Source organism: Schistocerca piceifrons, chromosome 6, assembly GCF_021461385.2.
Source record: "Schistocerca piceifrons isolate TAMUIC-IGC-003096 chromosome 6, iqSchPice1.1, whole genome shotgun sequence".
Lineage (NCBI taxonomy): Eukaryota > Metazoa > Arthropoda > Insecta > Orthoptera > Acrididae > Schistocerca > Schistocerca piceifrons.
Window position 1 is genome coordinate 379,897,145 of NC_060143.1, and position 13,461 is coordinate 379,910,605.

General features: G+C 40.5%; 1 protein-coding gene across 1 annotated transcript in view; it reads right to left on the bottom strand.

Moving 5' to 3' along the window:
- Nucleotides 1-13,461, bottom strand: part of LOC124802447 (ATP-binding cassette subfamily G member 4) — a 205,079-nt gene that overhangs the window by 18,593 nt on the left and 173,025 nt on the right. The window contains exon 7 of the mRNA XM_047263231.1: nt 3,816-3,931. Coding sequence (XP_047119187.1) covers nt 3,816-3,931 — 116 coding nt within the window. The remainder of the gene's footprint in view (nt 1-3,815; nt 3,932-13,461) is intronic.

Below are 13,461 nucleotides of genomic sequence, written 5' to 3' on the forward strand. Positions count from 1 at the left end.
GAAGGAACCGGAGAGGCAGTTCTGAGCACTATGGGACTTAACATCTGTGGTCATCAGTCCCCTAGAACTTAGAACTACTTAAACCTAACTAAGCTAAGGGCATCACACACATCCATGCCCGAGGCAGGATTCAAACCTGCTACCGTAGCGGTCGCGCGGTTCCAGACTGAAGCGCCTAGAACCGCTCGGCCACCCCAGCCGGCCCGGGAAGTAGATGAAGTTAACGAATTGTGCTACGTAGGCAGCAAAATAAGCCATGGCGCAAGGACCATGGAGGACTTAAAAAGGAGACTAGCACTGGCAAAAAAGGCATTCCTGGCCAAAAGACTACTAGCAACAAACATAGCCTCACGTTTGGAGCTCAGCATTCTGTGGTACTGACATGTGAACTGCGGGAAAACCCAACAGAAGAAAATCTAAGCATTTGAGATACAGTATTACGATGTTGAAAATTAGGTGGACTAATAAGATAAGGAATGAAGACGTTCTTAGCAGAATCGTCGAAGAAAGGAACAAATGGAAAACACTGGCAAGAAGAAGGGACAGGATGGTACGACATCTGTTAAAAATTAGGGAATGACTTCCACTATACTATAGGGAGCTGTAGAGGATAAAAGCTGCAGAGGAAAATAAAGATTGGAATACATACAGTAAACAACTCAGGATCGAGGTTGCAAGTGCTACTCTGACAGTGAGATGAATAGTTTTGCATAGAAAAGGATTTGTGGCGGGCCTCATCAAACCAGTGAGGAGACAAGGAGAGCGATGACTCAAGAAATGCCCTGCTTTTTATGTGAGTGGGGCAACCGGGGACAGGTACGGCACTGGAATGTAAAGGTTTAGCCCCACTGGACTCATTTAAAGCCTCGAAAAAAGATTTTGCTTCCATTATCACATATATAACTGAGGTTGATGATGTTTTACAAGATGGATGCGCTACAAGTACCTTTCTACGACATCATCCAGGAAATCGTGAAAGCTGGAGTTTGTTTGGTCCCCAGACTAAGAAATTGTTGAGTGTTCACTAATTCGAGAATACAATTAATCTTGAGAACAAAATGCATTGACGATCTTTGGGACACCTACTGGAAACCCTCTACGGAATAAAAACGATCCAAGTTACAACAACGTGATTCAAATCGAGTAAGAAGATTTCAAGATATTTTGTTGTAACGTGAGTGTAAAAGTGTGCTTCCTACACTCAAATATTAATTATCTGGAAATCTGGGACGTTATAGGGCGAGCAGATTTTTTTCCATTGGGACATTAAGGATCTGTAAAACAGTTATCACCGCAGACTGAATTAAACCGTGGTGGCCGGTTATTGTTGAATGTAAAAGAGGGACATTACAGGTGAAGGTCCTGCGAGGAAATCAAGAGAGGAGGAAGTCTGAAAATTAAATGCAAAAGAGTACTCATAACCTCGCATAGAAGTTTATAGTATATTTAACATATGCAAAAAAATTAAACAGTAATTATAAAATATGATCTTCAATAAAATTTTATTTTAATAATTGTGCTTTAATATGAGATCTTATTTTGTGAAAAATCTCGACTTGATAGAACAAAATGAAAGTAATTTTCAGGATCAGCATCACAAATTTATTATTTTAGAGGAATCACCTGACAAAATTTTAAAAATGCAGGCTTCTGTTGTTTATGAACTACTCAAAACGAGTAATCACTCGGAACACATTTAGTCATTAAACAGTTAACGTCAGAATTAGACTGAAGTGAACTTTATCGTTAAACGATACAATCACGCCGATTATACTGGATATACAAGAGTCGGGCACAATACGAAGACTACCCGCAAGTAACTTTCGTTTTCATGCAGCAGAGGGAAGAGAAAAATTACCACACTGACTTTCGCAGTGGGAAACCTTAGAGCTAAAATAGCAACTCGTTCGCCTATAGTAGCACCTCAGATAGAAAATCCGTCCAAATCTGGACTCTGTTCAATAATACGGCTTTGTTGGGCAAAAAATGTCAAAGGCATAGGACATTCATACTGAAATTTACGCTGTGTAAGGACAGAATATGTCGAGTGAAGATGTTCTTCGTAATGGAGTCGTGGGTATAAGAGTGGGAATATGAATACACATGATGATGAGTGAAGTGGCTATTCCTCTGTAGTCAGCAAAGGAACAGGTACAGAAAACTGACGAAAAACTTCGTGAAAACTGACTTTTCACGATATAACAAATGTCGTACAATTTTGCGTGACATTGTAAAGAAACAGTCTGGATGATACAAGTTGTCCGCTCATGGGGTTCCAAAACTGTGGTGACAGGAAATCCAAAATCTGCTAAAAAAATACAGTAATCATTGGATCAATGAAATGAGACGCTTGTCAACATCCACCCTCAATTCCATTCTTGGTGCCAAGTAACATCCACCTCTTCGTGCACGTGGGAAAGTTACGGGCTTCTAACGCTTTTAACTGGAAGGCAAATAATAACAATAATAAAAAAAGTTTGGGCCAGCGCATCTGACCACAAATAAGCTTTAGTAATGGAACAATTCAGGGATCTAAAGGAATTTTGGACCACGCAATCTCTTTCCTAGATTTTGCATGATTTCATTACCATCTATTTTCAAATATAAGGAAATTTGTGGCTGCAAAACGTTTTGAGTCCAATAGAGAACTACTGCTAGCCACATTATTTATATTTTGCAAAACTTTCTGAATGGCACCCCAGGGATGGAATCTACCCATCGAAAAAAGGACACAGATTATTGGCCCAAAATATGACCAGTTCAAAAAATGAGTGCACTATTGACCCAGAAAACGCAATACTTCGTTTCCTGGCCAAAAGCTTTTGACCTAGCCCTCGCAGGTCTGCCACGGACATACATAAATCCTTCTGAAATTTTATAAGTTATTAACAATAAATTATCTCAGGGAATATATGTTTCTGTGGCTGTAGTTAGAGAGACTACCCTCTCATTGAGTGACACAAGACAATTGTTGAAGAGCACCACGTACTGAAATGGTAACGTGACTTCCACGTTGATACTCCTTTAAAAATTTTGAGTGCATTTTATGTGCTAGGAGGAAATATAAGATCTTTGAGCAAGAGTGTGGTGAAACGGGAAATACTGTTGACTTTGGACGAAGGCGAGTACGTGCACATAGAGTGGGACACTTGGTTGGTGGACACAGAAGGAGGCAAAATGCGTACTTGTAATTTCAGAATTCGGAAATTTTTACTGAAAATCCTACATTTCAACTGTTCGTCGAATAGTTGGTTGTGCCAAGAGTAGTAGTTTCTGCCAAACTGCAGTAAGTGAAGGGAAATATCTGAGTTGCAAGTTAAAATGCTTAAATCAATAATATTTAAACTGTTGTTACAGAAGTTTCACTCGCTTTAGAGCGATAATATCATACGTCCCCGGCTAACATTACTGGTGTGACGTTTTGTATTCTCACAATGGTCTTACGTGAGTAAAGGTAAACCATGACTAAATGGCACTTGCGATTGCTTTCACTGTAAAGACAGTAATAAAAAAATAATGTTTAAAGTAACTCTCAGCTGTTAAGTTTATTTCAGTCACTTAGTGCTGTTTGTTATAATACAGTTAAACAACAATCCAGATATGTGCTAGAGGATCCAACCACCTCGCATTAATTTTTGCTGCAAATGAGCTACAAGTCTCCCTACATCAATGAGTCTTAGGGAAAATGTTACGATCACAAACGTAAATAGTGTGAATGGGCAAAATGTGTTGAAGAGCTATGAAATGAACACCTAACCAGAGCACTACATTAAAATTGTAGTACTGTGCGTTTTACCGAAGCTTAGAACACTTACCTGATCTCGTTTCACTTTGATGAAGCCTCGTCGAAGCAGCACCTTCAGTTGATTCAACTGCGAAGTCTCCTGGAGATTTCGGGAGACCTTCTGGAAGCCGAGAGATTTCGATCTCGCTGTGGGAATAAAAGAACAACATTTTAAGAATCAGCGTATCACTGTTTTGCTTTCTATCTTTTTACTTAAAGATATTTAAAAATAAAGATAAACGCCTGGTGAGTAGAGTTTAATTACCAGAATGTTATCCGAAAATAATGCAGAAGAAAACGGAAAATTGTGTTTACTTCTTTCTTGAAAGTCAGACAATGAGTTATAAAAAGCCTGTTTAGTTGCGCAAGGCATATGATTTTACGGTTTGAGCATCCGTAGCTCATGTACACGATAGCAATATTTAATTAAGAGAACTATAAAAATCTTCTAAAAATGTTTTGGTAGCTGCATTAGCTGTTAGTAGTTGCCTTATTGCTGGATCATACACAGCCGATTTCACGATGATTTTATCGCAACATCAGGTGTATACATATAACTAATTTAACAACGGTTCGTTAAAAATACACGGTCTAGTAACCTTTGGATGGCATTCAAATTACCAGAGCCGCCTAAATTGGGTGGTTACAGGATGAAACATAAAAAATTGCAGTGGGTAGCAGGTGCAGGCAATGCACATGTGCACTGGGAGCCGTGGGTATGGACCAGATATGAAGAACCAACAACTGCTCGTGAAAGGCACATGGTGGAACGTGACTATGCCTGAAGTAAGAAGGCCAGGCCATCAAATAGCCCAGGTGACGTAGTGTTAATGAAACATTTTTGATGTTTCATTTTACAACCATACAATTTAGGCGGTTCTGGCAATTCGAACGCCATCCGAACGTTGGGAGACCGTGTATGTTTAGCGAATCATTGTTAAATTGGTTGTACACCAGGGTGTGCGATGAAATCATTGCGAAACCGGTTGTGTATGATACTGTAATAAAGGAATTGCTAACAGCTAACGCAGCTACCAAAAGTTTTTAGAAGATTTTAAGGTTTTCTCAAAAAGTGTTTTAAAATATCATCCAATGAGGTTTTCAAATGAACTGAACGAAGGCAGTTGGCACCTCATTCATTTTACAATCTCAACAAGAAAGATATACCCTGTCGCAGCTTGTAAAGAAATTAAGCAAATTAAAAACATTTACTACACACAGAAGGATATTTTCTTATTTTTGTGAGTGTAACCTACCCCGGTAGTGCTACCGAGGAAAGGGACCCATAATTTAACGTGGGATCCGAATAATGTGTTGTTTCTGGTGAAAATTCGCATAACTGAGAAGCGAAAGCTAGGTTAAAGACATACTCAGATATATCATCGTCCGACCGGGGTTCGACTCCACTTTACCACAAGACCACCAAGCTGGCCCTCTTAACAGCAAAGAATATACACAGAGACATTTCATAGAGAGTTGTCACATGAAAATGGGATATACGCCCAAATAGTGAGCATGAAATAAATAAATACAGTAAAAGACCAAATGAAACATTTGCTGTTTCTGAAATATTATATGGCTGCGGATTAGCGCACACAAAATAGTAAATACTGAAGAAATCTAGCAATTTTATTGGCTAGAGATCAGTTCTCGTCGTTGAGATATCTGGGCGTAGTGCGGAAAAGCGATATGAAGTGGAACTAGTATGTGAGAATAGTCTTAGTGGAGAGGAATGGTTGACTTCGCTGTATTGGGAGAATTATATAAAAGACTGGTTCATCTGTGAAGGAAACCGTATATAGGGTGCTATTTTTTATTTTAATTTTACTGTGAAATATTCCTTTTTGCCAAATTTAATGATTATAGGTGAGCGGGAAGTACCATATAGGTTTTGATGAGTGAGTTTTATGAGTGTCAAAATAAGTGATACAAATGGTATCTTTTGATTAAATTGACTTAGAAGCTAACATTTCTTACACCGCCAAAGGACGGTAGATCTTACTACGTGACATAGATTTCAACTCGCTACGTTTACACGTTCCTGAGAAAAAGAGGTCTTAACAATTGTACAGACAGACAGACGGACAACAAAGTTCATAAATTTGGACAATATGGGCCATAGGAATAACAGCGATCTGATGATACAACTGGGTTAAAATAATTGTGTTGCCTCGTGAGCATCCGACGAGCCACCAGCAGCAGCCAGATGGTGCTCATTTTCTGAAGATGACTTCTACATGAAATCGAAATCGATCATTGATAAGATACTATTGCCTTCCAGACTATTGTTTTAACCCAGGAAAGATATCCAATAAGAAATCCGATTGAGGTATGGAACCCTAAAAATAGAAAGAAAGAGGAAAGGCTGCAATTTAGGCTGTGCTGTAGACGTCAGTCATAAACGCTTTCAATAAGAAATTACTCGTTTCACCGTCACCGGCTTCAGGTCACTCAAAAAACAACACTATGGAGTGAAGTGCTGCATACGTCCTAAAATCTGCAAGCGGCCGATATCTGCCAAAACCGATAACGTCTTATTAAAATCGCGCGCTACTGCGCCTGAAAACTTAAAAATTTGTTTACGTGTTTGCTATCAGCTTCAGATACTTACCTGCGTACTATCGTTTTGGAGGACAGACACGATATCAATCAGGTGCATCACTTGGAAGAAATAGATGCTGCAAACTTAACCTGCGAAATCTTGGATACCAGTAAAATGGTTTGCGATGTCACATTGTCAAAGACGGCAGGATGCAGCTAAAAACTGGATGACCAATGTAACGAAGTAAACAATTTTAGAAGTGTTTTCGTACCTATTACATAATCTGTTCTCTCAAGTTGTTTACAAGCATGCTATCGTCTTTGACGCCCTTGGTATTAGATGCTGACTTCATAAGAAATATCAGGAGAGTGCAACTTTCACAATTTTTTTTCCATTCTTAAATATAAGCATGTTCTACAAAGCAATGACGAATGGATCCATTAATATCAAGTTAACTTTTTAAACTCTAGGATAGAACTCTCTGGCTTTCACTTAGTAAAAGTGCAAGCACTGAAGTCTGTTTGGAGTTCCAATCTAGAGACCTTCGTTTAACGGACAGTAAGTGTTCCGTATATGGAAAACGTAACTGGAATTTGAACTTCTGGGTTGCTATGTGAGATGTGCCAAGATAACCAATCCATCATAGAATTTTCTTTAAAAGGCAAGCGTTCAATTTGAAGCTTTGGTCACACACCCACACAGATCGAATTTGTATCAAATAACAGTACATATTCTACAAATCAGAAGATATATAATTTAAAGTGCCCCGCCAAGTTTTTCTCTGTATATGTGAACTCTAATATCAGGAACTACTGTAGGGATTTTGATACGGTTTTACCTCACAGACGGACTGGTTCACTAGGAGGGTTTGTGTGTATAAATTTATTGCCTCTATTCCAAATTAGTCATCCAGCTTTAGGTACTTAGTGATAGCCGGGCGACACCGGGGTGGGTCGTTAGTGAGCAATAAATTTGAAATAATCGACAGGAAGCAATGGTTAAGTCAAATTCTCTTGTACAGTCTTCTTGCTAATGCGATGGAGAAGCTTAAGTCGAGTTTGGACTATACGACGAGGAACTTGTAGCAAATCAAAGCTTTCAGTCTGCTTGTGACGTGTAACACCAATGACATCCAGAGAGTTGTAGGCTGCAGCCGTCAGGTTGGTAATGTAATATTTCTCTTTCGGAAGGCTTTCGGTACAGATCAGCCACCTGGTGTTGGCGGGCGGTTCTAGGCGCTTCAGTCTGGAACCGCGCGACTGCTACGATCGCAGGTTGGAGACCTGCCTCGGGCATGGATGTGTGTGATGTCCTTAGGTTAGTTAGGTTTAAGTAGCTCTAAGTTAGCTCTAATCTTGATTAGTAGCTTGATTAGTAGCTCTAATCAACAGCAGCAGAAAATGGTATAACAGGTGTAGGATTCGTTATGAACAGGAAGGTAGGGCAGAGGGTGTGTTACTGTGAACAGTTCAGTGACCGGGTTGTTCTAATCAGAATCGACAGCAGACCAACACCGACAACGATAGTTCAGGTATAGATGCCGACGTCGCAAGCTGAAGATGAATAGATAGAGAAAGTGTATGAGGATATTGAAAGGGTAATGCAGTATGCAAAGGCGGACGAAAATCTAATAGTCATGGGCGACTGGAATGCAGTTGTAGGGGAAGGAGTAGAAGAAAAGGTTACAGGAGAATATGGGCTTGGGACAAGGAATGAAAGAGGAGAAAGACTAATTGAGTTCTGTAACAAGTTTCAGCTAGTAATAGCGAATACCCTGTTCAAGAATCACAAGAGGAGGAGGTATACTTGGAAAAGGCCGGGAGATACGGGAAGATTTCAATTAGATTACATCATGGTCAGACAGAGATTCCAAAATCGGATACTGGATTCTAAGGCGTACCCAGGAGCAGATATAGACTCAGATCACAATATAGTAGTGATGAAGAGTAGGCTGAAGTTCAAGATATTAGTCAGGAAGAATCAATACGCAAAGAAGTGGGATACGGAAGTACTAAGGAATGACGAGATACGTTTGAAGTTCTCTAACGCTATAGATACAGCAATAAGGAATAGCGCAGTAGGCAGTACAGTTGAAGAGGAATGGACATATCTAAAAAGGGCCATCACAGAAGTTGGGAAGGAAAACGTAGGTACAAAGAAGGTAGCTGCGAAGAAACCATGGGTAACAGAAGAAATACTTCAGTTGATTGATGAAAGGAGGAAGTACAAACATGTTCCGGGAAAATCAGGAATACAGAAATACAAGTCGCTGAGGAATGAAATAAATAGGAAGTGCAGGGAAGCTAAGACGAAATGGCTGCAGGAAAAATGTGAAGACATCGGAAAAGGTATGATTGTCGGAAAGAAAGACTCAGCATACAGGAAAGTCAAAACAACCTTCGGTGACATTAAAAGCAACGGTGGTAACATTAAGAGTGCAACGGGAATTCCACTGTTAAATGCAGAGGAGAGAGTAGATAGGTGGAAAGAATACATTGAAAGCCTCTATGAGGGTGAAGATTTGTCTGATGTGATAGAAGAAGAAACAGGAGTCGATTTAGAAGAGATAGGGGATCCAGTATTAAAATCGGAATTTAAAAGAGCTTTGGAGGACTTACGGTCAAATAAGGCAGAAGGGATAGATAACATTCCATCAGAATTTCTAAAATCATTGGGGGAAGTGGCAACAAAACGACTATTCACGTTGGTGTTAGAATATATGAGTCTGGCGATATACCATCTGACTTTCGGAAAAGCATCATCCACACAATTCCGAAGACGGCAAGAGCCGACAAGTGCGAGAATTATCGCACAATCAGCTTAACAGGTCATGCATCGAAGCTGCTTACAAAAATAATATACAGAAGAATGGAAAATAAAATTGAGAATGCGCTAGGTGACGATCAGTTTGGCTTTAGGAAAAGTAAAGGGACGAGAGAGGCAATTCTGACGTTACGGCTAATAATTGAAGCAAGGCTAAAGAAAAATCAAGACACTTTCATAGGATTTGTCGACCTGGAAAAAGCGTTCGACAATATAAAATGGTGCAAGCTGTTCGAGATTCTGAAAAAAGTAGGGGTAAGATATAGGGAGAGACGGGTCATATACAATATGTACAACAACCAAGAGGGAATAATAAGAGCGGACGATCAAGAACGAAGTGCTCGTATTAAGAAGGGTGTAAGACAAGGCTGTAGCCTTTCGCCCCTACTCTTCAATCTGTACGTCGAGGAAGCAATGATGGAAATAAAATAAAGGTGCAGGAGTGGAATTAAAATACACGGTGAAAGGATATCAATGATACGATTCGCTGATGACATTGCTATCCTGAGTGAAAGTGAAGAAGAATTAAATGATCTGCTGAACGGATTGAACAGTCTAATGAGTACACAGTATGGTTTGAGAGTAAATCGGAGAAAGACGAAGGTAATGAGAAGTAGTAGAAATGAGAACAGCGAGAAACTTAACATCAGGATTGATGGTCACGAAGTCAATGAAGTTAAGGAATTCTGCTACCTAGGCAGTAAAATAACCAATGACGGACGGAGCAAGGAGGACATCAAAAGCAGACTCGATATGGCAAAAAAGGCATTTCTGGTCAAGATAAGTCTACTAATATCAAACACCCGCCTTAATTTGAGGAAGAAATTTCTGAGGATGTACGTCTGGAGTACAGCATTGTATGGTAGTGAAACATGGACTGTGGGAAAACCGGAACAGAAGAGAATCGAAGCATTTGAGATGCGGTGCTATAGACGAATGTTGAAAATTAGGAGGACTGATAAGGTAAGGAATGAGGAGGTTCTATGCAGAATCGGAGAGGAAAGGAATATGTGGAAAACACTGATAAGGAGAAGCGACAGGATGATAGGACACCTGCCCTAAGACATGAGGGAATGACTTCCAGGGTACTAGAGGGAGCTGTAGAGGGCAAAAGCTGCAGAGGAAGACAGAGATTGGAATACGTGAAGCAAATAATTGAGGACGTAGGTTGCAAGTGCTACTCTGAGATGAAGAGGTTAGCACAGGAAAGGAATTCGTGGCGGGCCGCATCAAACCAGTCAGTAGACTGATGACAAAAAAAACAACTCTAAGTCTAGGGGACTGATGACCTCAGATGTTAAGTCCCATAGTGCTCAGAGCCATTTGAACCATTTTTTTTGTACAGATCAGCACTCTCGCACTGAGAACTATATATGAGCTTGCGATATATCTGACCAGCTCTTTGGCTGCATTCCGGACGTGATAGGAGAGAGCATGTCGTTCTTAACGGGGCAAAGTCATCGGATGTAAAAATAACTTCTGGCGACTAGCGAGGGAGAGTTACGGTGTCCTTATAGTTCAAGATAGCAATCAATGGTCTGGTGGATAACGTCGGACGCTCTGTGAGGCTTTTTGCGAACAGTGTTGTTGCTTATAGAGAGGTTGAGACAGAAGAAACTGCAGTGAAATGGAGGATGACATTCAGAGGATCGACAATTGCTGCAGGTATAAATAGCTGATACTCAAGATAAATAAATGAAATTTACTATACCTGAATAAGCGGAAAGACCAGTTATTTTTCGATTAAAGGATTAATAATCAAAGGCCAGAAACTGTTACAATAGTTAAACAACCAATAGTATGCGTCTGAAACGGACTGAAAGTGCAACGGACACGTAAGACTAGATGTAGTTGAAGCATGTGAGGGACTGACTCATTGCAATAAAGAGAGGTAATTCACCAATCGTAGAGACAGCTTACCAAAACCTCGTTCAACCGGTCTTTGAGTACTGCTCGTCAGTCTTTGACTCACACCACGTAGGACTGATGGAGAAAAATGAAACGATCCAAAGAAGAGTATCACGTTTCGTCACATGTTTAATAAGTGCAGTAGTGCAAAGGAGACGCTTATCCAGCGGCAGACATTAAACGAGAGGCGCTGTGCATCAGGGTGGTGTTTACTGCTAAAATTTAGAGAATGTACATTCCAAGAGCTTTGGAAGACTTGAGATCAAATCAAGCAGAAGGGATGGGTAACATTCCAGCAGAATTTCTAAAATCACTGGGGGAAGGTGGCAACAAAACGATTATTCACGTTGGTGTATAGAATGTATGAGACACCATCTGACTTCCGGAGAAACGTCATTCACGGAACAGCGGACAAGTGCGAGAATTATCTCACCAACAGTTTAACAGCTGACGCATCCAGTTTTCTGACAAGAATAATATACGAGAGGACGGAAAAGAAAATTGAGGCTTTGCTAGATGACGATCAGCTTGGCTTTAGAAAAGGTAAAGGCACCAGACGGGAAGTTCTGACGTGTTTGATAATGGAAGCAAGACTAAAGTAGAATGAAGTTAAGGGATTCTGCTACTTAGGCAGCAAAATAATCCATGACGGGCGGAATAAGGACATAAAAAAACAGGCTAGCACTGGTGAAAATGGCGGTCCTGGCCAAGAGGAGTCTACTAGTACCAAGCTTAGGCCTTAATTTGAGGAAGACTATTCTGAGAATGTACGTTTGGAGCAAAGCATTGTATATGATAGTGAAATGGGGACAGTGGGAAAACCTGAACTGATGAGAATCGAAGCATTTAAGATGTGATGGTGTAGATGAATGTTTTAAATTAGATGGACTGGTATGGTATGGAATGAGGAGGTTCTCTAAAGAATCGACAAGGAAAGGAATATTTGGAAAACGTTGACAAGAAAGGACAGAATGGTACGACATCTGTTACGACATCAGGGAATGGTTCAAATGGCTCTGAGCACTATGGGGCTTAACATCTGAGGTCATCAGTCCCCTAGAACTTAGAACTACTTAAACCTAACTGACCTAAGGGCATCACACACATCCATGCACGAGGTAGGATTCGAACCTGCGACCGTAGCAGTCGCGCGGTTCCGGGCTGAAGCGCCTGGAACCGCTCGGTCATCGCGGCCGGCCATCAGGGAATAACTTCCATGTACTAGAGAGAGATTTAGAGGATAAAAGCTGGAGAGGAAGACAGAGACTGGAATACACCCAGTAAATAATCCAGGACATAGGTTGCAAGTGCTTCTCCGAGATGAAGAGATTGGCACAGGAGAGGAATTCGTGGCGGGCCGCATCAGACAACTCAGAAGACAGACGACTCAGAAAAAAAACCCCTTTACAATGAGAGTCAAGCAACATATTACTTCCAAACACATCCAATAACGTTTATAGACAGTTTTTCTTCCGAGTTCGCGAATGATGCAGCGAAAGGGGGCGGGGTGTACCAGAAGCGAAAATCTCATTTGAGAATCTTTGGGAGGGGACTTCCAGTCCGGTATTCGCTTGAAGACTAAGAAACCCTCCAAGAAAGCCGTAGTCTGACTGGGGGATTGGGACTATTTTAATTGATTTCTGGGACAGTCAACGGGTTTCATTTGCTAGACAAAATTTAAGTTACGTGCATGTATGTGTATATACGTGTGTTTGTGTGTGGTGAGTGTGTGTGTGTCTGTGTGTGTGTGTGTGTGTGTGTGTGTGTGTGTGTGTGTGCAATCTTATATTTGTCACTTTTTTATTTTTGATCTTTCCATGTTGACTGGAATACAGCTTTTGACAATGTTGACTGGAATACTCTCCTTCAAATTCTGAAGGTGGCAGGGGTAAAATACATGGAGCGAAAGGCTATTTACAATTTGTACAGAAACCAGATGGCAGTTATAATAGTCGAGAGGCATGAAAGGGAAGCAGTGGTTGGGGAGGGAGTGAGACAGGGTTGTAGCCTCTCCACGATGTTATTCAATCTGTATATTGAGCAAGCAGTAAAGGAAACAAAAGAAAAATTCGGAGTAGATATTAAAATCCATGGAGACGAAATAAAATCTTTGAGGTTTGCCGATGACATTGTAATTCTGTCAGAGACAGCAAAGGACTTGGAAGAGCGGTTGAACGGAATGGACAGTGTCTTGAAAGGAGGATATAAGATGAAAATCAACAAAGGCAAAACGAGGATAATGGAATGTAATCGAATTAAGTCTGGTGATGATGAGGGAATTAGATTAGGAAATGAGACACATAACGTACTAAAGGAGTTTTTCTATTTGGGGAGCAAAATAACTGATGATGGTCGAAGTAGAGAGGATATAAAATGTAGACTGGCAATGGCGAGGAAAGCGTTT